Source organism: Cyprinodon tularosa, unplaced genomic scaffold (genome assembly GCF_016077235.1).
Source record: "Cyprinodon tularosa strain WSP-4 unplaced genomic scaffold, ASM1607723v1 ctg1162, whole genome shotgun sequence".
NCBI lineage: Eukaryota > Metazoa > Chordata > Actinopteri > Cyprinodontiformes > Cyprinodontidae > Cyprinodon > Cyprinodon tularosa.
The window spans coordinates 103687-126844 of record NW_024037962.1 but is presented as its reverse complement, the minus strand read 5'-3'; the positions used below and the strand labels follow the sequence as shown (position 1 = coordinate 126844).

General features: G+C 45.6%; 1 protein-coding gene across 2 annotated transcripts in view; it reads left to right on the top strand.

Annotated features, from left to right (window-relative positions):
* dennd1a (DENN/MADD domain containing 1A) overlaps positions 1 to 23158 on the top strand; it is a 57636-nt gene that overhangs the window by 16974 nt on the left and 17504 nt on the right. For both annotated transcript variants that reach the window (XM_038307450.1, XM_038307443.1), the window contains exons 6-16: positions 3074 to 3143; positions 3684 to 3764; positions 4219 to 4272; positions 4829 to 4939; positions 5481 to 5581; positions 9591 to 9636; positions 9720 to 9821; positions 19002 to 19127; positions 19372 to 19473; positions 19549 to 19636; positions 22887 to 22927. In XM_038307450.1, the coding sequence (XP_038163378.1) occupies positions 3074 to 3143; positions 3684 to 3764; positions 4219 to 4272; positions 4829 to 4939; positions 5481 to 5581; positions 9591 to 9636; positions 9720 to 9821; positions 19002 to 19127; positions 19372 to 19473; positions 19549 to 19636; positions 22887 to 22927 (922 nt within the window). The remainder of the gene's footprint in view (positions 1 to 3073; positions 3144 to 3683; positions 3765 to 4218; positions 4273 to 4828; positions 4940 to 5480; positions 5582 to 9590; positions 9637 to 9719; positions 9822 to 19001; positions 19128 to 19371; positions 19474 to 19548; positions 19637 to 22886; positions 22928 to 23158) is intronic.

Below are 23158 nucleotides of genomic sequence, written 5' to 3'. Positions count from 1 at the left end.
CCTCTGCAGATGCGGAACCCTCTGCAGACGTGGAACCCTCTGCAGATGCGGAACCCTCTGCAGACGTGGAACGCGCACCAGCTGCAGATGCGGAACCCTCTGCAGACGTGGAACCCTCTGCAGATGCGGAACCCTCTGCAGACGTGGAACGCGCACCAGGTGCAGATGCGGAACCCTCTGCAGACGTGGAACGCGCACCAGGTGCAGATGCGGAACCCTCTGCAGACGTGGAACGCGCTCCAGGTGCAGATGCGGAACCCTCTGCAGACGTGGAACCCTCTGCAGACGTGGAACCCTCTGCAGACGTGGAACGCGCACCAGGTGCAGATGCGGAACCCTCTGCAGACGTGGAACCCTCTGCAGACGTGGAACCCTCTGCAGACGTGGAACCCTCTGCAGACGTGGAACGCGCACCAGGTGCAGATGCGGAACCCTCTGCAGACGTGGAACCCTCTGCAGACGTGGAACCCTCTGCAGACGTGGAACCCTCTGCAGACGTGGAACGCGCTCCAGGTGCAGATGCGGAACCCTCTGCAGATGCGGAACCCTCTGCAGACGTGGAACCCTCTGCAGACGTGGAACGCGCTCCAGTTGCAGATGCGGAACCCTCTGCAGACGTGGAACCCTCTGCAGACGTGGAACCCTCTGCAGATGCGGAACCCTCTGCAGACGTGGAACCCTCTGCAGATGCGGAACCCTCTGCAGACGTGGAACCCTCTGCAGATGCGGAACCCTCTGCAGACGTGGAACCCTCTGCAGACGTGGAACCCTCTGCAGATGCGGAACCCTCTGCAGATGCGGAACCCTCTGCAGATGCGGAACCCTCTGCAGACGTGGAACCCTCTGCAGATGCGGAACCCTCTGCAGATGCGGAACCCTCTGCAGACGTGGAACCCTCTGCAGACGTGGAACCCTCTGCAGATGCGGAACCCTCTGCAGATGCGGAACCCTCTGCAGACGTGGAACCCTCTGCAGACGTGGAACCCTCTGCAGATGCGGAACCCTCTGCAGACGTGGAACGCGCACCAGCTGCAGATGCGGAACCCTCTGCAGACGTGGAACGCGCTCCAGGTGCAGATGCGGAACCCTCTGCAGACGTGGAACCCTCTGCAGACGTGGAACCCTCTGCAGACGTGGAACACGTACCAGGTGCAGATGCGGAACCCTCTGCAGACGTGGAACCCTCTGCAGATGCGGAACCCTCTGCAGATGCGGAACCCTCTGCAGACGTGGAACCCTCTGCAGATGCGGAACCCTCTGCAGACGTGGAACGCGCACCAGCTGCAGATGCGGAACCCTCTGCAGACGTGGAACGCGCACCAGGTGCAGATGCGGAACCCTCTGCAGACGTGGAACCCTCTGCAGACGTGGAACCCTCTGCAGACGTGGAACGCGCTCCAGGTGCAGATGCGGAACCCTCTGCAGATGCGGAACCCTCTGCAGACGTGGAACCCTCTGCAGACGTGGAACCCTCTGCAGACGTGGAACGCGCTCCAGGTGCAGATGCGGAACCCTCTGCAGATGCAGAACCCTCTGCAGACGTGGAACCCTCTGCAGACGTGGAACGCGCTCCAGTTGCAGATGCGGAACCCTCTGCAGACGTGGAACCCTCTGCAGACGTGGAACCCTCTGCAGATGCGGAACCCTCTGCAGACGTGGAACCCTCTGCAGATGCGGAACCCTCTGCAGACGTGGAACCCTCTGCAGATGCGGAACCCTCTGCAGACGTGGAACCCTCTGCAGACGTGGAACCCTCTGCAGATGCGGAACCCTCTGCAGATGCGGAACCCTCTGCAGACGTGGAACCCTCTGCAGACGTGGAACGCGCTCCAGGTGCAGATGCGGAACCCTCTGCAGACGTGGAACCCTCTGCAGACGTGGAACCCTCTGCAGACGTGGAACACGTACCAGGTGCAGATGCGGAACCCTCTGCAGACGTGGAACCCTCTGCAGATGCGGAACCCTCTGCAGATGCGGAACCCTCTGCAGACGTGGAACCCTCTGCAGATGCGGAACCCTCTGCAGACGTGGAACGCGCACCAGCTGCAGATGCGGAACCCTCTGCAGACGTGGAACGCGCACCAGGTGCAGATGCGGAACCCTCTGCAGACGTGGAACGCGCACCAGGTGCAGATGCGGAACCCTCTGCAGACGTGGAACGCGCTCCAGGTGCAGATGCGGAACCCTCTGCAGACGTGGAACCCTCTGCAGACGTGGAACCCTCTGCAGACGTGGAACGCGCACCAGGTGCAGATGCGGAACCCTCTGCAGACGTGGAACCCTCTGCAGACGTGGAACCCTCTGCAGACGTGGAACCCTCTGCAGACGTGGAACGCGCACCAGGTGCAGATGCGGAACCCTCTGCAGACGTGGAACCCTCTGCAGACGTGGAACGCGCTCCAGGTGCAGATGCGGAACCCTCTGCAGACGTGGAACCCTCTGCAGACGTGGAACGCGCTCCAGGTGCAGATGCGGAACCCTCCGCAGATGCAGAACCCTCTGCAGACGTGGAACGCGCACCAGGTGCAGATGCGGAACCCTCTGCAGACGTGGAACCCTCTGCAGACGTGGAACCCTCTGCAGACGTGGAACCCTCTGCAGACGTGGAACGCGCTCCAGGTGCAGATGCGGAACCCTCTGCAGATGCGGAACCCTCTGCAGACGTGGAACGCGCACCAGGTGCAGACGTGGAACCCTCTGCAGACGTGGAACCCTCTGCAGACATGGAACCCTCTGCAGACGTGGAACCCTCTGCAGACGTGGAACCCTCTGCAGACGTGGAACCCTCTGCAGACGTGGAACCCTCTGCAGATGCGGAACCCTCTGCAGACGTGGAACCCTCTGCAGACGTGGAACCCTCTGCAGACGCAGACGTGGAACCCTCTGCAGACGCATAACCTTCTATAATTATTGCCTTTTCTTTTTTTTGTGTTTCTCAACCCTGAACCTGTGAGAACGTTCAAATAGTTTCAATGTTGTGCGTCTTCTGATATAATGAGGAATCCATAAATGCAGGGGTTCATGGGGAACTCTGATGCTGACTGACTGCTTCTGTGTTTCTGTGTCCTCTCAGCTACCTGCCCTGGTTTGAGGTTTTCTACAAGCTGCTGAACATCCTGGCTGACTGCTCAGTCAAAGGCCAGGTGAGCCGTAACGCCTTCCACTCTCTGCACCTTACATCTGCTTCTTTTTTAATTCTACAAACTAGTAGGAATGCATGCGTGAACATTTGGGACAAATCAGAATCTGTTATTAATATTTCTGTAACGGCCAAGCACCATAAATAATGCTTTTTATTCTGCCAAATATTTATTCCACCTACTGTAGGTTTTTGTTTTTTACACATTCATCTGGACTCAAAGAAAATGAGGAGAGTTTTATTGCTGATTGAAGTAAACTAACGAGCAATAAAAGAAGTCATTGTTATATAACATGTTCTTCTGTTCTTTGTTTTTAGCAAATACTAGGTGGCCATCATTGAATCATGCAGCTACTTAGATTGTTTGTTTGAATTTCTGATCCACCAATATTCTCCTGATGGATCTCTGCATCTGAGGGACGTTTTTAGTTTCTTCATAGCGGACGTGGCTAACTGGTTTTTGTTAGCATTAGCTAATGATTGATCTTTATGCAGATTTTTTGCTCTTGGCACCACATGGGTTTATATTGTTGTAATATTACAGGACAGCCAGTGGCAGGAGCTGCTGGTCTCACTACATACGCTCCCCATCCCCGAGCCTGGAGTCCCCGTCCACCTGGGCGAGGTAAGCCTGACCTCATCCTGACACTCGCATCATGGCTGCTGCTCCTTCAGGGCACCAAAAAGAACCTTTATGTTCCGTTAAGCCCCAGATTCTTCTGGTTTGGTCCTAAAATGATTAGTTAACTTGGCCTTTGGAGCGGCTTAGCCACAGACTGAGAACCAGCGAGGAGGAGAGGAGGTGCACCTTCACCTCCTCTAAATGACACGCTGATCAACCAGGCTGACCTTCCTGGGGCTCATTCATTTAGCCCAATTTATTACTTAGAATTATATAGATAGACTTGATGAGACGTAGATAAAAGCAGATTTTTTTAAATAGTTTTATGGAGCTCACCTCATTTCCAATCAAATAATTTGGTAGGTTTTAATTTCAATCCAGTTTTGAAAGGTGGTATGAATAATTTTGGGCTTCGCTGCCTCACTCAGTAACCATGTGATCAATTTCTTTTTCCCAGCATTCGTTCTTCACTGTGCCTGACATCACGGAGCTCCCTAGCATCCCTGAGAATGTGAGTGTTGCAGTTGCGAGTCGCCCGGAGTCGCTCAGAGTTGCCCCGAGTCGCTCCAAGTGGCCCCAAGCTGCTCAGAGATGCCTTGAATTACTTTGAGTCGCCCAGAGTCGCTCCAAGCTGCCCGAAGTCACCCAGTTAACAGTCTTACAGTCATCATGAGCGGCTCGGAAGGCCGAGTCAGGGAGGGATTCTGGAACTGGAGATGCTGACAGCATCGGATACGAGTCATGGAGGAGCTCCTCCGGTTTCCTCCCACAGTCTACAAACATCCCTCAGACACGAGCGAGTCTCCCTGCATGGAAGAGCGGGTATCTATTGAAGGTGTGTCAGTGATGATGGCGTCTCACTCTAACTAGTCCCCCCCGCTCCGGCGCTGCTCTGCATCCCGTCGGTTCTGTAACTCAGACGGGTCAGCCCGCGGCGCTCCAGGACCAAACGCGCTGTCCTTCCACCTGCAGTGCGGCTCGGGGCTCCTCTTGGCGTTTGATTTCATGTGATATTATTTCCCACCAGCCGTCCTGATAATGAATCTCTCTATGTTTTCCCTCTGCAGAGAAACCTAACAGAGTACTTTGTAGCAGTAGATGTGAATAACATGCTTCACCTGTACGCTAGTATGCTTTATGAACGTCGAATCCTCATCTGCTGTAGCAAGCTGAGCACTGTAAGTAGCACTTCCTGTTTCCTCTCTTCTCCTGCTCGGTCCAGGCTGATAGATGTCAGCTTTTTTCCTTCATTTGGTTTGATTTGCTACAAAGCAAAGCCAGCTTAGTTTTCCTGCTGGATGAAAGGCAGTTTGACCCCCAGCAGCTCTCTGCGGGCTCTGGGTTCCATTAGATGAGTGGAGGCTGAGCTTCCTGCATGTCCAGAAGAGGCCTGAGTTTATTACCTCTGTGGTGCTTCCTGTGAGCTCCACTCTCAGACCGTTTGTCCTGCTGACAGCGGCAGACAGCAGGGAGGGCAGCGTGTTCACAGAGTGGTTGAAAATCTGAGCTGCTAATTAACGAACATGATGGACTTTTACTAATTAGATCAACGTCACTGACGAGCTGCTAATTAGCTGTTCAGGAAGTCACCGATCATACAGGGGGGTTAGAGCCAGTGATTAACCCGTCCTTATTCCTCTGTGGTTAGCTCTGATTCTAGCTGCTGTGTTGAATGAGGGCAGGAAAAGACATCATCACCTGCTCTGCTCTCTGTTGCAGCTGACCGCCTGCGTGCATGGTTCTGCTGCCTTGTTGTACCCGATGCACTGGCAGCATGTTTACATTCCTGTGCTTCCTCAGCATCTGTTGGACTACTGCTGGTGAGTTAGTGACCTCCTGATCAGAGCGCCGGACAGAAAGCTGCGCCCACATATAGACACGGCCGCCATTTTTACTGCTCTCCATTTACACCACTTACATCTGCTTCTGGATCTAAATCAGCAAATTAAGGAAAATATGATTTTATCCTGATTAGTTTAGAGTTCTTTGTAATTCACAGGCCTGTGGTCAGTATGGTCAGCAGATGGTTATATCAGAAACAGGAAAAATAATAGATCACCCGATTACTAAAGAATCAGACGAAGCTATGGATCAATGTGACTGAGCTGCAATCATTTAGTCTGCGCTTCCTTTCAGCCCTAATCTGGATATTTCTAATCATTTCATGCTAAATCAGTGCAATGATGCACTTTAAATGAAAAACATGAGGTTTCCTCCCAGATCCAGGTTAGGTAGGTAAACTGAGCTAAAAGATGAAGAACCAGAGACTGACAGCAGGCGTGGGAACAAATACATCAAAATCTATTTCCAAAAAAAAAAAAAAAACACTTTAAAAATGTATAATGAAATACTACAAATTACTTTATTCTAAGAGCCTTTTTCTTCTATCCCTTCACACACACTATCTGGAAAAACATCAAAGTAACAAAACAATAAAAGAACCTTCAGTTATTCCATTCTATTCAGTGTATTTCTATAGCTCCAATTCACATCATGTCATCTCAGGTCACTTTCCAGTTCACCAGATCATCCAGTCAGATTGATTCAAAGTTTTCTATCTAAGGAAAACCAGCTGATTGCATCGACTCATTGACTCTTCAGCAATCCCTCACACTAAGCATGCTTGTAGCGACAGTGGAGAGGAAAAACTCCCTTTGAACAGGAAGAAACCTCCAGCAGAACCAGGCTCAGTGTGAGCGGCCATCTGCTGAGGCCCACTGGGGTTCAAGGAGACAGAAGCAGAGAATTTCACTGATTAAAATATTACCTAAATTGTGTTGGTAACACCTTACATTACTGCATTACTGTAGCCTAATTAAATTACTTTTTTCCTGCCAACACTGATATTATGTCGGCTGCATACAGTCAACAGTAGAACATAATTTAGGTACATTTCTAAGAAAACAAAATTACAACTTAAATTAAGTAGAGTAAATAAAAGTTAATTAAAAGGGACAACACTATTATGAGCCGAAACTATCCTACTAAAAATAGCGGCGAAGCTCACCTGTGGTATTGCAGCAGCACATATATTACAGGGCTGCCAACCTTTCATCAAACCTTGGAGATGTTTAAATATTTTGGACAGGAAACTGTCAGGGTTCGATAGAACGGCTATGAGAACACCAGCTGCTATAGGTGGGAGGTTTTCAGAGGATTTCACTGAAACTAAAAGACAAAATGTTGATTTTTTATAGCACAATAAATGCAGCTGATTAACAATGAGTGATCTGTAGTTCATTTTTCACACAATATTTATTTTCTATATTCTGGTGATTATTAGAGAACTGAAGTAAAGAAGAATGGGCCCTACTAAAATACTTGCATCTTAATTATACTGTAAACTAAGAATTACTAAGTTGGTTTATTCAGTATTTTAGGCAGTTCAAATAAAATAAACAATGGGGAAAATGATAAGTTACTATATACTATAATTACTGGATTACTGGCACTAAAACCAGTTCAACCGAATCCTGTGCAAACTACACTGTGTGTGAATATTTGGTAATAAGCAAAGTATTCAAAATCTTAACTCATTATCTAATAATTTCTATTTTTCACAGCTGAGAAAACAGCTAAACAACTCAGACCTTCTAGGAGGCCGTAGATTCTATGGCTGCAACTAATTATTATTTAGCAAATAGATTAATCTGTTGATTATTTTTTCAATTAATTGATTAATTATCGGAGAGCCAAAGTTTCCTTAAAGAAGATTCTTTTACCAATTTAAACCAGGCGAGGCTAAAACGTTTCCACCTCAGGAGTTCTGGAGAGAGCACATTAACAGATGAATAAGATTTTTTATATCAAATGTAAAATATTTTCATATTATTTGTTTTGCAATTTTAGTACAATTCCTGCTTGAAGCTAGTTAAACATGTGTTTTATCATATATACACACAAAAAGTATACTTGCGTATATACAGAATTATATTAAAAATATATACGTCTCCATGCACACCTCTAAATGAACATATACATGCCCATACAAACACATCAGTCCAAAATCCACATTTCCATCCCTTGTTATTAGACGAACTAATAGTTAATGGAAAAAGGAAATTGAAAAATGGTTAAATTAAAAAATAGATTAATGAAAAATGGGTAAATAAATAAAGGGATAAATGAAAAATGGACAAATGAAAAATAGATAAATGAAAAATAGATAAAACAGAAATTGAGGAATAGATAATCTGAAAAATAAATAAATAAAAAAATTGGCTTAATGAAAAAGGGAAATTGAAAAGTGGTTAAATGAAAATTAGATTAATGAAAAATGGGTAAATGGATAAAGGAATAAATGACAAATAATGAAATTATTTTACTCATTATTTATTTAATTTTGGTTGAAATGGCTCTCCATACACATGGAGACATGGCCTGCTTTGGACAGTTTTTTATTCTATGTCTGCCTCGGCAGATGGCCGCTCACACTGAGCCTGGTTCTGCTGGAGGTTTCTTCCTGTTCAAAGGGAGTTTTTCCTCTCCACTGTCGCTACAAGCATGCTTAGTGTGAGGGATTGCTGAAGAGTCAATGAGTCGATGCAATCAGCTGGTTTTCCTTAGATAGAAAACTTTGAATCAATCTGACTGGATGATCTGGTTGACCTGGAAAGTGACCTGAGATGACAGGATGTGAATTGGAGCTATAGAAATACACTGAATTGAACAACTAGATCCTTCCAACTGTTAGCTGCCCCTCAGGCTTTAATCCAATTCATCTAATATTTTGTTTCTGATGAATCGGTTATTTTTCCACTGATATAACCCTCGTCCTTCAATAGAGTAACTCCAGATCATCACGTTGATTTCTTCCTCATATCTGACAAACTAGCTCCCAGCGAGCTCGTTCTAGGTCCGCTAGTCGTCTGTGATATATTTGTAATCTTTTAATAGTTTGCTGTGAAACCAACGGGTTTTAGCAGCTTAATTTTTGTTCCTCTTTAGATTGACGTCACCTCCCAGATGAGATGATCAAAGTCATTTTCATTAGGAAACTTTAGAGAGAACAAAAACTGATTAATTAGATTTAGTAGGAACAAATCTGTGATTAAATTTTTAAACCATGTTACCAATCCCTAACTATTAGAGGTTAAAATGTCTGTAGACATCAGCGGTGAAGGGCTGCTGTGGTGACATTCAGGGTCCAGGAGGTGTTCTCCAGACAGACTGTAACCAGAACATAAAATGACCTCATTTCCTGCTCCATGGTCACATAAACACCTTCTTTACTGTAAATCCAAACTGAACCAGTTTACTGCTATTGATTGTTTTAATATCTCAGTCTTATGGATCCTATTTGGTGTTTGGTTTATTCTCTGCATGAACATGAACATGTTGGTACTGACCTCTGAAGCCAGCAGATTAAATGAGTTCGTAAGCATCCTGTCGATATAAACCGATGCTCAAACTCCTGTTTTTAGGAGTCATTTTCAGGGCAAGAAAGGAGCAAAGTTCTGTTGAAGCACAAAAAAATATATCTAAGTCGTTTTTTTCTGAAAATTAGTGCATTTTTTCTTGAATTGAGGAGTTAAGTGAGACACAATTGGAACAAGACCATTTACATTTGAAATAAGAAACAGTTTCATTGTCTTATTCCAAGTGCATATTATCTAATGTATTATTATTTTAAGATTAAAAATACTAATACATGTCATCTAATTTACCTGCTCAAATTAAGGGTAAATCCACCTTATTTAAGAAATTTTAACTTATTTCTACATGTTTTTTTGCAGTGTGAATAGTGGCTTGGTCCAGTGTCTGTTTTAAAGTGTTGCTAGTGCTATACTTAGCAGCCTAAAGTCTAACCTTGGGTTTGTTTCCCCTCAGCGCCCCAATGCCTTTCCTCATAGGAGTTCATTCCAGCCTGATGGAGGTAGGCCGGCCATCAGAGTCTCTCTGAACGCAGCTTACATCACGCCACTGATTTAAATCCTCTTTGCTCTCCAATGGGTCTAGAAAGTTCAAGGGATGGCTTTGGATGATGTGGTGCTCTTGAACGTTGACACCAACACCCTGGAATCCCCCTATGATGACCTTCAAAGCCTTCCCAATGACGTGGTGAGAGGCTCCTGGAAGCCACTGGGTTTTCTATTTGGTTTAAAGCAGTGTTGTTTCTGACAGCCATCTTAGATTTAGTCTTAGTTTTCATCTTCAGGACGTAAACTATTGTTAGCTTACTCACATTTTAGTCATTATGACGTGTTTAGTTAAAATTTTCACTTCATTAAACAGTTAACTTTTAGAATTTCAATAAAAGCCAGATTCTTTCCCAGACTGACAGCTCTATCCTAGATGCTACAATAGCTGGGTATAGAATGCTGCTGTGCAGATCATCATTGCTGTTGGGCAGAAAACTTTGGTTTATAGAATTCAGATAAACTGTTTAATGAATGAATGACCTACTTTATAAAAAAGTGTCCCAGAGAAGCCGTGAAAATAGCAGATCTAGATCAACACATCCTCTTGGTTAATATAGCAGATCTAGATCAACACATCCTCTTGGTTAATATAGCAGATCTAGATCAACACATCCTCTTGGTTAATATAGCAGATCTAGATCAACACATCCTCTTGGTTAATATAGCAGATCTAGATCAACACATCCTCTTGGTTAATATAGCAGATCTAGATCAACACATCCTCTTGGTTAATATAGCAGATCTAGATCAACACATCCTCTTGGTTAATATAGCAGATCTAGATCAACACATCCTCTTGGTTAATATAGCAGATCTAGATCAACACATCCTCTTGGTTAATATAGCAGATCTAGTTCAACACATCCTCTAGGTTAATATCGCAGATCTAGTTCAACACATCCTCTGGGTTAATATAGCAGATCTAGTTCAACACATCCTCTGGGTTAATATAGCAGATCTAGTTCAACACATCCTCTGGGTTAATATAGCAGATCTAGATCAACACATCCTCTTGGTTAATATAGCAGATCTAGATCAACACATCCTCTTGGTTAATATAGCAGATCTAGATCAACACATCCTCTTGGTTAATATAGCAGATCTAGATCAACACATCCTCTTGGTTAATATAGCAGATCTAGATCAACACATCCTCTTGGTTAATATAGCAGATCTAGATCAACACATCCTCTTGGTTAATATAGCAGATCTAGTTCAACACATCCTCTAGGTTAATATCGCAGATCTAGTTCAACACATCCTCTGGGTTAATATAGCAGATCTAGTTCAACACATCCTCTGGGTTAATATAGCAGATCTAGTTCAACACATCCTCTGGGTTAATATAGCAGATCTAGATCAACACATCCTCTTGGTTAATATAGCAGATCTAGATCAACACATCCTCTTGGTTAATATAGCAGATCTAGATCAACACATCCTCTTGGTTAATATAGCAGATCTAGTTCAACACATCCTCTAGGTTAATATCGCAGATCTAGTTCAACACATCCTCTTGGTTAATATGGCAGATCTAGTTCAACACATCCTCCTGGTTAATATAGCAGATCTAGTTCAACACATCCTCTTGGTTAATATGGCAGATCTAGTTCAACACATCCTCTTGGTTAATATAGCAGATCTAGTTCAACACATCCTCTTGGTTAATATGGCAGATCTAGTTCAACACATCCTCTTGGTTAATATAGCAGATCTAGTTCAACACATCCTCTTGGTTTATATAGCAGATCTAGTTCAACACATCCTCTGGGTTAATATAGCAGATCTAGTTCAACACATCCTCTTGGTTAATATAGCAGATCTAGTTCAACACATCCTCTGGGTTAATATAGCAGATCTAGTTCAACACATCCTCTTGGTTAATATAGCAGATCTAGTTCAACACATCCTCTTGGTTTATATAGCAGATCTAGTTCAACACATCCTCTGGGTTAATATAGCAGATCTAGTTCAACACATCCTCTTGGTTTATATAGCAGATCTAGTTCAACACATCCTCTGGGTTAATATAGCAGATCTAGTTCAACACATCCTCTGGGTTAATATAGCAGATCTAGTTCAACACATCCTCTTGGTTTATATAGCAGATCTAGTTCAACACATCCTCTTGGTTAATATAGCAGATCTAGTTCAACACATCCTCTTGGTTTATATAGCAGATCTAGTTCAACACATCCTCTTGGTTAATATAGCAGATCTAGTTCAACACATCCTCTGGGTTAATATAGCAGATCTAGTTCAACACATCCTCTTGGTTTATATAGCAGATCTAGTTCAACACATCCTCTTGGTTAATATAGCAGATCTAGTTCAACACATCCTCTGGGTTAATATAGCAGATCTAGTTCAACACATCCTCTGGGTTAATATAGCAGATCTAGTTCAACACATCCTCATGGTTAATATAGCAGATCTAGTTCAACACATCCTCTTGGTTTATATAGCAGATCTATTTTCAACAAAAATCCCCCAAGGTTAATTTTAGCAATTCTTTTTCAACACATCCTCTTTGGTTTTAAATTATACAGACCCTATTCCCAAAAACCACCCCTTTTGGGTTTTAATATAGCAGATCTAGTTAAAACAAAACCTTTCTTTTTTAATTTAAAAGCAGATCTAGTTAAACACATCCTCGGGGTTTTTAATATAGCAATCTAGTTAAACCCACATCCTCGGGGTTAATATGGGCAGATCTATTCAACACTCCTTTTGGTTAATATAGCAGATCTATTCCCAACACATCCTCAAATTTAATATAGCAACCCTATTCAACAAAAATCCCTTTGGTTTAAATATAGCAATCATTCCCAACACACCCCATGGTTAATATAGCAGACCCTAGTTAAACCACATCCTCGGGGTTTAATATACAAATTAGTTCAACACACCCTTTCTAGTTAAAAATACAGATCTAGTTAACACATCCTCTGGGTTAATATGCAATCTTTCAACACATCCTCTTGGTTAATATAGCAGATCTAGTTCAACACATCCTCTGGGTTAATATAGCAGATCTAGTTCAACACATCCTCTGGGTTAATATAGCAGATCTAGTTCAACACATCCTCATGGTTAATATAGCAGATCTAGTTCAACACATCCTCTAGGTTAATATAGCAGATCTAGTTCAACACATCCTTTTGGTTAATATAGCAGATCTAGTTCAACACATCCTCATGGTTAATATAGCAGATCTAGTTCAACACATCCTCTGGGTTAATATAGCAGATCTAGTTCAACACATCCTCTTGGTTAATATAGCAGATCTAGTTCAACACATCCTCTTGGTTAATATAGCAGATCTAGTTCAACACATCCTCATGGTTAATATAGCAGATCTAGTTCAACACATCCTCTAGGTTAATATAGCAGATCTAGTTCAACACATCCTTTTGGTTAATATAGCAGATCTAGTTCAACACATCCTCATGGTTAATATAGCAGATCTAGTTCAACACATCCTCTAGGTTAATATAGCAGATCTAGTTCAACACATCCTTTTGGTTAATATAGCAGATCTAGTTCAACACATCCTCATGGTTAATATAGCAGATCTAGTTCAACACATCCTCATGGTTAATATAGCAGATCTAGTTCAACACATCCTCTAGGTTAATATAGCAGATCTAGTTCAACACATCCTTTTGGTTAATATAGCAGATCTAGTTCAACACATCCTCATGGTTAATATAGCAGATCTAGTTCAACACATCCTCTGGGTTAATATAGCAGATCTAGTTCAACACATCCTCTTGGTTTATATAGCAGATCTAGTTCAACACATCCTCTGGGTTAATATAGCAGATCTAGTTCAACACATCCTCTTGGTTAATATAGCAGATCTAGTTCAACACATCCTCTAGGTTAATATAGCAGATCTAGTTCAACACATCCTCTTGGTTAATATAGCAGATCTAGTTCAACACATCCTTTTGGTTAATATAGCAGATCTAGTTCAACACATCCTCATGGTTAATATAGCAGATCTAGTTCAACACATCCTCATGGTTAATATAGCAGATCTAGTTCAACACATCCTTTTGGTTAATATAGCAGATCTAGTTCAACACATCCTCATGGTTAATATAGCAGATCTAGTTCAACACATCCTCTTGGTTAATATAGCAGATCTAGTTCAACACATCCTCTTGGTTTATATAGCAGATCTAGTTCAACACATCCTCTGGGTTAATATAGCAGATCTAGTTCAACACATCCTCTTGGTTAATATAGCAGATCTAGTTCAACACATCCTCTAGGTTAATATAGCAGATCTAGTTCAACACATCCTCTTGGTTAATATAGCAGATCTAGTTCAACACATCCTCATGGTTAATATAGCAGATCTAGTTCAACACATCCTCTGGGTTAATATAGCAGATCTAGTTCAACACATCCTCTAGGTTAATATAGCAGATCTAGTTCAACACATCCTCTAGGTTAATATAGCAGATCTAGTTCAACACATCCTCTTGGGTTAATATAGCAGATCTAGTTCAACACATCCTCTTGGTTAATATAGCAGATCTAGTTCAACACATCCTCTGGTTAATATAGCAGATCTAGTTCAACACATCCTCTTGGTTAATATAGCAGATCTAGTTCAACACATCCTCTTGGTTAATATAGCAGATCTAGTTCAACACATCCTCTTGGTTAATATAGCAGATCTAGTTCAACACATCCTCTTGGTTAATATAGCAGATCTAGTTCAACACATCCTCTGGGTTAATATAGCAGATCTAGTTCAACACATCCTCTTGGTTAATATAGCAGATCTAGTTCAACACATCCTCTTGGTTAATATAGCAGATCTAGTTCAACACATCCTCTTGGTTAATATAGCAGATCTAGTTCAACACATCCTCTTGGTTAATATAGCAGATCTAGTTCAACACATCCTCTTGGTTTATATAGCAGATCTAGTTCAACACATCCTCTTGGTTAATATAGCAGATCTAGTTCAACACATCCTCTTGGTTAATATAGCAGATCTAGTTCAACACATCCTCTTGGTTTATATAGCAGATCTAGTTCAACACATCCTCTTGGTTAATATAGCAGATCTAGTTCAACACATCCTCTTGGTTATATAGCAGATCTAGTTCAACACATCCTCTTGGTTAATATAGCAGATCTAGTTCAACACATCCTCTTGGTTAATATAGCAGATCTAGTTCAACACATCCTCTTGGTTAATATAGCAGATCTAGTTCAACACATCCTCTTGGTTAATATAGCAGATCTAGTTCAACACATCCTCTTGGTTAATATAGCAGATCTAGTTCAACACATCCTCTGGGTTAATATAGCAGATCTAGTTCAACACATCCTCTTGGTTAATATAGCAGATCTAGTTCAACACATCCTCTTGGTTTATATAGCAGATCTAGTTCAACACATCCTCTAGGTTAATATAGCAGATCTAGTTCAACACATCCTCTTGGTTAATATAGCAGATCTAGTTCAACACATCCTCATGGTTAATATAGCAGATCTAGTTCAACACATCCTCTTGGTTAATATAGCAGATCTAGTTCAACACATCCTCTTGGTTAATATAGCAGATCTAGTTCAACACATCCTCTGGGTTAATATAGCAGATCTAGTTCAACACATCCTCTTGGTTAATATAGCAGATCTAGTTCAACACATCCTCTGGGTTAATATAGCAGATCTAGTTCAACACATCCTCTTGGTTAATATAGCAGATCTAGTTCAACACATCCTCTAGGTTAATATAGCAGATCTAGTTCAACACATCCTCTTGGTTAATATAGCAGATCTAGTTCAACACATCCTCATGGTTAATATAGCAGATCTAGTTCAACACATCCTCTAGGTTAATATAGCAGATCTATTTTCAACACATCCTTTTTGGGGTTTTAATAATAGAAAGATCTATTTTCAACACACCCTCAGGGTTTAATAAGCAATCTAGTTCAACACAACCCCCCAAAATTTTAATATACAGATCTAGTTCAAACACCCTTTGGGGGTTAATATAGCAGATCTAGTTCAACACATCCTAAATTGGTTAAAAATACAAAATCTAGTTCAACCCCATCCTGGGGGTTTAAAATTATAGAAATTTTCCAAATTTTCAAAAAACCTCAGGTTAATAAAAGCAATCTGTTAAAACACTTTCCTTTTTTGGTTAATAAAAGCAATTTTAGTTAAAAACACACCCGGGGGTTAATATAGCAATCTATTCAACCCCTCCCTTGGTTAAAAATACAACATTTTTCAACACATCCTTTTGGGTTTAATATAGCAGATTTTATTTCAACACATCCTCTGGGTTAATAAACAGTCTATTCAACACACCCCTTTGGTTAATAATAGCAATCTATTCAACACATCCTCTAGGTTAATATAGCAGATCTAGTTCAACACATCCTCTTGGTTAATATAGCAGATCTAGTTCAACACATCCTCATGGTTAATATAGCAGATCTAGTTCAACACATCCTCTGGGTTAATATAGCAGATCTAGTTCAACACATCCTCTAGGTTAATATAGCAGATCTAGTTCAACACATCCTCTAGGTTAATATAGCAGATCTAGTTCAACACATCCTCTTGGTTAATATAGCAGATCTAGTTCAACACATCCTCTGGGTTAATATAGCAGATCTAGTTCAACACATCCTCTGGGTTAATATAGCAGATCTAGTTCAACACATCCTCATGGTTAATATAGCAGATCTAGTTCAACACATCCTCTAGGTTAATATAGCAGATCTAGTTCAACACATCCTTTTGGTTAATATAGCAGATCTAGTTCAACACATCCTCATGGTTAATATAGCAGATCTAGTTCAACACATCCTCTGGGTTAATATAGCAGATCTAGTTCAACACATCCTCTTGGTTAATATAGCAGATCTAGTTCAACACATCCTCTTGGTTTATATAGCAGATCTAGTTCAACACATCCTCTGGGTTAATATAGCAGATCTAGTTCAACACATCCTCTTGGTTAATATAGCAGATCTAGTTCAACACATCCTCTTGGTTAATATAGCAGATCTAGTTCAACACATCCTCTTGGTTAATATAGCAGATCTAGTTCAACACATCCTCTTGGTTAATATAGCAGATCTAGTTCAACACATCCTCTTGGTTAATATAGCAGATCTAGTTCAACACATCCTCTTGGTTAATATAGCAGATCTAGTTCAACACATCCTCTTGGTTAATATAGCAGATCTAGTTCAACACATCCTCTTGGTTAATATGGCAGATCTAGTTCAACACATCCTCTTGGTTAATATTGCAGACAGACAAGCTAACAAAATGTCTATAAAGGAATGATTTTAGACATCCAAGGTTTCCATCCCAAAGCAAACACTTCCTGGTCTGCTGTGAATTATGCATTACACACAGATCAATACAATCTACATTAATCCAAAAAAAGCAAAGAACAAAAACATTCTTCTTTCTACTTTGGTGATTTTAACTTTATTTCTTCAGTTTGCGCCTCATATACTGCTGCTCAGGGGTCAAAGTAGATTTATACTCACAGGGATATGATATAAAAAAAATACAGAGAGAACCTACATCATTGCTAAATAAGGGCATGGCAACCAGACCTACATTTAACTAAAATTTTTAAATATTCAAATAGATATAAACGAGTACAATGAGAGAGAAATATTCAAAGATCTATGAACCTTTTCATCTGGATGTTTATCCAAAAATAAACAATTCAATGAAATATTTGCTTTGGATATAATTTAGGGATTTATTGTGGTAGAAATTACAGAATGTTTAGTATCACCTCTTGTGAGCTGGAAGACATAAAATGTTGATAGTTAGACAAAGGGATTTTTTACACTTGGCAGAGGATGATCAGCCACATATAGTTTATTAAGTAGCGAGAGCAGGAGGAGTCATGCTGCTGAGAGCGAACCATCAGAGTGGAGGGTAAAGCGCAGACTCTGACCCTCAGATTCCACATCCTCCGTCTCTGCTCCGCCCACCTCGCGCCACTCACGTACGTTGCTTCGGGCCGATAGAAGGCAGCCAGGTCAAGATCCGTAATTGCAATTGCAATCGCGCCAAACAGGAAAACTAATGTAGACAACATCTGGTTTGTCAAATTTAAATATGGTGACAACAGATCTGAGACTGTTTAATGTTTTAAAATATTTATTTTATACAGAGAGGTTTAAAGTTTAATAAAATCCAGTCACAGCAGCTTCTAGCATCTGATGACTTCAAAACAAACTTCTTATCTCAGGCATGGGTGAAGAGATGAACAAACCAAGAGAACAAACCAATGTTGTATGATCCTAATTATCCTGATTACAAAGATCCACAACAAAAAGAAAATGTTTTGGCAGAAACTTGGGATTGATGCTGAGTTTTAATGATGTCATATTAAATTAATTGTTCATCACATCATGTTTTTGTCCTATAAATTAAATGATAATCTAGCATTATTATCTCCTGGAGTTCCAGGGAAGTCAGAGCAGAACAAGACATAAACGTCCGACAGACATTTTTATTTAGCCTCGTCTAGTCAATGAAAACTCACACCCATGACTTGTCATGTTTTCATCATCAAAGATCCACATTAAGCTTGTCAGTTCTTGTCATAAAAAAGTAGCGTCAACAAAATAATCTCATCAACATTGTCAAAGACAACACTTGTTTTAACGGTTCTATACTTTTAACAGTTTAGAACTGTTCTCATTAACCCTGAGGGCATGGCATAGGGTCAGCCTGGGGGCCTGGCATACCGTCAGCCTGGCATACCGTCAGCCTGGCATAGGGCCAGGCCCCCAACCTATGCCAGGCTGGGGGCCTGGCATAGGTTCAGCCTAGAGGCCTGCTATAGAGTCAGCCTGGCATAGGCCCAGCCTGGGGGCCTGGCATAGGGTCAGCCTGGCATTCAGTCAGGCTGGCACTGGGTCAGCTTGGCATTAGGTCAGCCTAGCATAGGATTAGCTTGGCATAGGGTCAGCCTGACATTGGGTCAGCCTAGCCTCTGGGCCTGACATAGGGTCAGCCTGGCATGGGTCAACCTAACATAGGGTCAGCCTGAGGGCCTGGCATTGGGTCAACCTGCCATAGGGTCAGCCTGGGGGCCTGGCATAGGGTCAGTCTGGCATAGGGTCAGCCTGCCATAGGGTCAGCCTGGCGCCTTGGCATAGCGTCAGCCTGGGGGCCTGGCATAGGGTCAGTCTGTTATAGGATAAGCTTGGGTTCCTGGGATAGGGTCAGCCTGGCATAGAGTCAGTCTTAGAGGTCAGTGTGAAAATGGTGCACTAATGAACTTTCTGGTCTGCAGGTTTCATCCTTAAAGAGTCGTCTAAAGAAGGTTTCAACGACAACAGGTGACGGTGTGGCTCGAGCCTTCCTGAAGAGTCAGGCGTCTCTGTTTGGCAGCTACAGGAACGCCCTGCAGATCGAAGTGGTCAGTTTGTTATGGAGCTTCAACATTAACGTTACAGCTTGCAGTCAAACTAGCTCGTCGTCTTTCAGCACTTCTTTTTCCGGCCCAGACAACAAATGTTTTGTGATCACAGAGTAAAGTTGATTGCTGTGATTTTCTACATAAATTAAAAGGGATCAGAATTGTAATTTCCCATGGGCTGGCGTTGCCTTTTTCTTTAGACATCAGCTTGGCAAACCAAGTTTAAGTCTGAGCTGCTTTTTAGGGGGAGCCAATCACGTTCAGTGAGGAGACATTCATCAGCCATCGATCCAGTGCCATGAGACAGTTTCTCCAGAATGCCATCCAGCTGCAGCTGTTCAAACAGGTACGCACCAGTAGCTCCAGCTGCTCCAGTGAACCGGGCGCACAGGCTGACGCCATCTTTCTGTTTCTGATGCAGTTTATTGATGGCCGCTTGGACCTGCTCAACTCAGGGGAGGGTTTCAATGACATCTTTGAGGAGGAGATTAACATGGGGGAGTACGCAGGTGAGCCACCAGTGGAGCCTAACAGAGCTGGGCTTTACTCACTGTTTCCTCCGCCACTATGGGAGGGGGGGTGGGTGACCAATCAGTACCTGGGGTGGATATTAGCGGTGGCTGAGACACGCTGATCCAGATTATCCCAAACATGTCCACCATGACAGAAATGGATGTTTCCAGGAAGCGTGAGCAGATACTGGGGCCCAGTGCATGCGGATACTGGGACGGAGTGATGGCGGATACTGGGACGGAGTGCATGCGGATACTGGGACAGAGTGCGGCGGATACTGGGACGGAGTGCGGATACTGGGACGGAGTGCGGGCGGATACTGGGACAGAGTGCGGGCAGATACTGACACGGAGTGCGGGCAGATACTGAGACGGAGTGCGGGCGGATACTGAGACGGAGTGCGGGCGGATACTGGGACGGAGTGCGGGCAGATACTGAGACGGAGTGGGGGCGGATACTGGGACGGAGTGAGTGCGGATACTGGGACGGAGTGGGGGCGGATACTGGGACGGAGTGCGGGCGGATACTGAGACGGAGTGCGGGCGGATACTGAGACGGAGTGCGGGCGGATACTGGGACAGAGTGCGGGCAGATACTGACACGGAGTGCGGGCAGATACTGAGACGGAGTGCGGGCGGATACTGAGACGGAGTGCGGGCGGATACTGGGACGGAGTGCGGGCAGATACTGAGACGGAGTGGGGGCGGATACTGAGACGGAGTGCGGGCGGATACTGGGACGGAGTGGGGGCGGATACTGGGACGGAGTGGGGGCGGATACTGGGACGGAGTGGGGGCGGATACTGGGACGGAGTGGGGGCGGATACTGAGACGGAGTGCGGGCGGATACTGGGACGGAATGAGTGCGGATACTGGGACAGAGTGAGTGCGGATACTTGGACGGAGTGAGTGCGGATACTGAGACGGAGTTCGGGCGGATACTGGGACGGAGTGCGGGCGGATACTGGGACGGAGTGCGGGCGGATACTGGGACGGAGTGGGGGCGGATACTGGGACGGAGTGGGGGCGGATACTGGGACGGAATGAGTGCGGATACTGGGACGGAGTGAGTGCGGATACTGGGACGGAGTGAGTGCGGATACTGGGACGGAGTGAGTGCGGATACTGGGACGGAGTGAGTGCGGATACTGAGACGGAGTGCGGGCGGATACTGGGACGGAGTGCGGGCGGATACTGGGACGGAGTGGGGGCGGATACTGAGACGGAGTGCGGGCGGATACTGGGACGGAGTGAGTGCGGATACTGGGACGGAGTGAGTGCGGATACTGGGACGGAGTGAGTGCGGATACTGAGACGGAGTGCGTGCGGATCCTGGGACGGAGTGCGTGCGGATACTGGGACGGAGTGAGTGCGGATACTGGGACGGAGTGAGTGCGGATACTGAGACGGAGTGCGGGCGGATACTGGGACGGAGTGCGGGCGGATACTGGGACGGAGTGGGGGCGGATACTGAGACGGAGTGTGGGCGGATACTGGGACGGAGTGGGGGCGGATACTGGGACGGAATGAGTGCGGATACTGGGACGGAGTGAGTGCGGATACTGGGACGGAGTGAGTGCGGATACTGGGACGGAGTGCGTGCGGATACTGGGACGGAGTGAGTGCGGATACTGGGACGGAGTGCGGGCGGATACTGGGACGGAGTGCGGGCGGATACTGGGACGGAGTGCGGGCGGATACTGAGACGGAGTGCGGGCGGATACTGGGACGGAGTGCGGGCGGATACTGAGACGGAGTGCGGGCGGATACTGGGACGGAGTGCGGGCGGATACTCGCATGGAGTGCGGGCGGATACTGGGACGGAGTGAGTGCGGACACTGGGACGGAGTGCGTGCGGACACTGGGACGGAGTGCGTGCGGACACTGGGACGGAGTGCGTGCGGACACTGGGAGGGAGTGCGGGCGGACACTGGGACGGTGTGTGGGCGCGGATGCTGCAATGGATTGATGGCGGACTGGGACGGAGTGCGTGCGGACACTGGGACGAAGTGCGGGCGGACACTGGGACGGAGTGCGGGCGGACACTGGGACGGAGTGCGGGCGGACACTGGGACGGAGTGCGGGCGGACACTGGGACGGAGTGCGTGCGGACACTGGGACGGAGTGCGGGCGGACACTGGGACGGAGTGCGTGCGGACACTGGGACGGAGTGCGTGCGGACACTGGGACGGAGTGCGTGCGGACACTGGGACGGAGTGCGTGCGGACACTGGGACGGAGTGCGTGCGGACACTGGGACGGAGTGCGTGCGGACACTGGGACGGAGTGCGTGCGGACACTGGGACGGAGTGCGGGCGGACACTGGGACGGAGTGCGTGCGGACACTGGGACGGAGTGCGTGCGGACACTGGGACGGAGTGCGTGCGGACACTGGGACGGAGTGCGTGCGGACACTGGGACGGAGTGCGTGCGGACACTGGGACGGAGTGCGTGCGGACACTGGGACGGAGTGCGGGCGGACACTGGGACGGAGTGCGTGCGGACACTGGGACGGAGTGCGTGCGGACACTGGGACGGAGTGCGTGCGGACACTGGGACGGAGTGTGGGCGGACACTGGGACGGAGTGTGGGCGCGGATGCTGCAATGGATTGATGGCGGACTGGGACGGAGTGCGTGCGGACACTGGGACGGAGTGCGGGCGGATACTGGGACGGTGTGTGGGCGCGGATGCTGCAATGGATTGATGGCGGATACTGGGACGGAGTGCGTGCAGATACTGGGACGGAGTGCGTGCGGATCCTGGGACGGAGTGCGTGCGGATCCTGGGACGGAGTGCGTGCGGACACTGGGACGGAGTGCGTGCGGACACTGGGACGGAGTGTGGGCGCGGATGCTGCAATGGATTGATGGCGGACTGGGACGGAGTGCATGCGGATACTGGGACGGAGTGCGGGCGGACACTGGGACGGAGTGTGGGCGCGGATGCTGCAATGGATTGATGGCGGATACTGGGACGGAGTGCGTGCGGATACTGGGAGGGAGTGCGGGCGGACACTGGGACGGAGTGCTAGCGAATACTCTGATGAAGTGCGAGCCGGTACTGGGATGAAGTGATTACATCAAGCTGGTTTCAATGTGGTTAAAGTTTAACCATTAAAGCTCGACCTCATTAGGAATCACAGGGAGAACAGAAACATGGAGACAAAAGGTTTTTCTCATTTTACCACATACTGACATGGAGGTTTCTGCCCCCCCCCCCCCCCCCCCCCCCCCCCCCCCCCCACAGGCAGTGACCGGACCTACCACCAGTGGCTCCTCACTGTGAAGGTGAGAATCCATTTCAACTCTTCTCTGGTGTTTCTATCGGCAGATAGCAGCTAAACTGGTGAACAGCTACAGCAGGAACGCAAACTTTGGATTCTATGCAGGAATTTACTCCATAATGTTCTGTTCTGGCCTGCGATGGACTGCTGACCTGTGCAAGGTGGACCCCGCCTCTCACCAGTAGAAAGGGTGACGGAAAATGGATGGATGGATGTTATGTTCTAGAACAAAAAG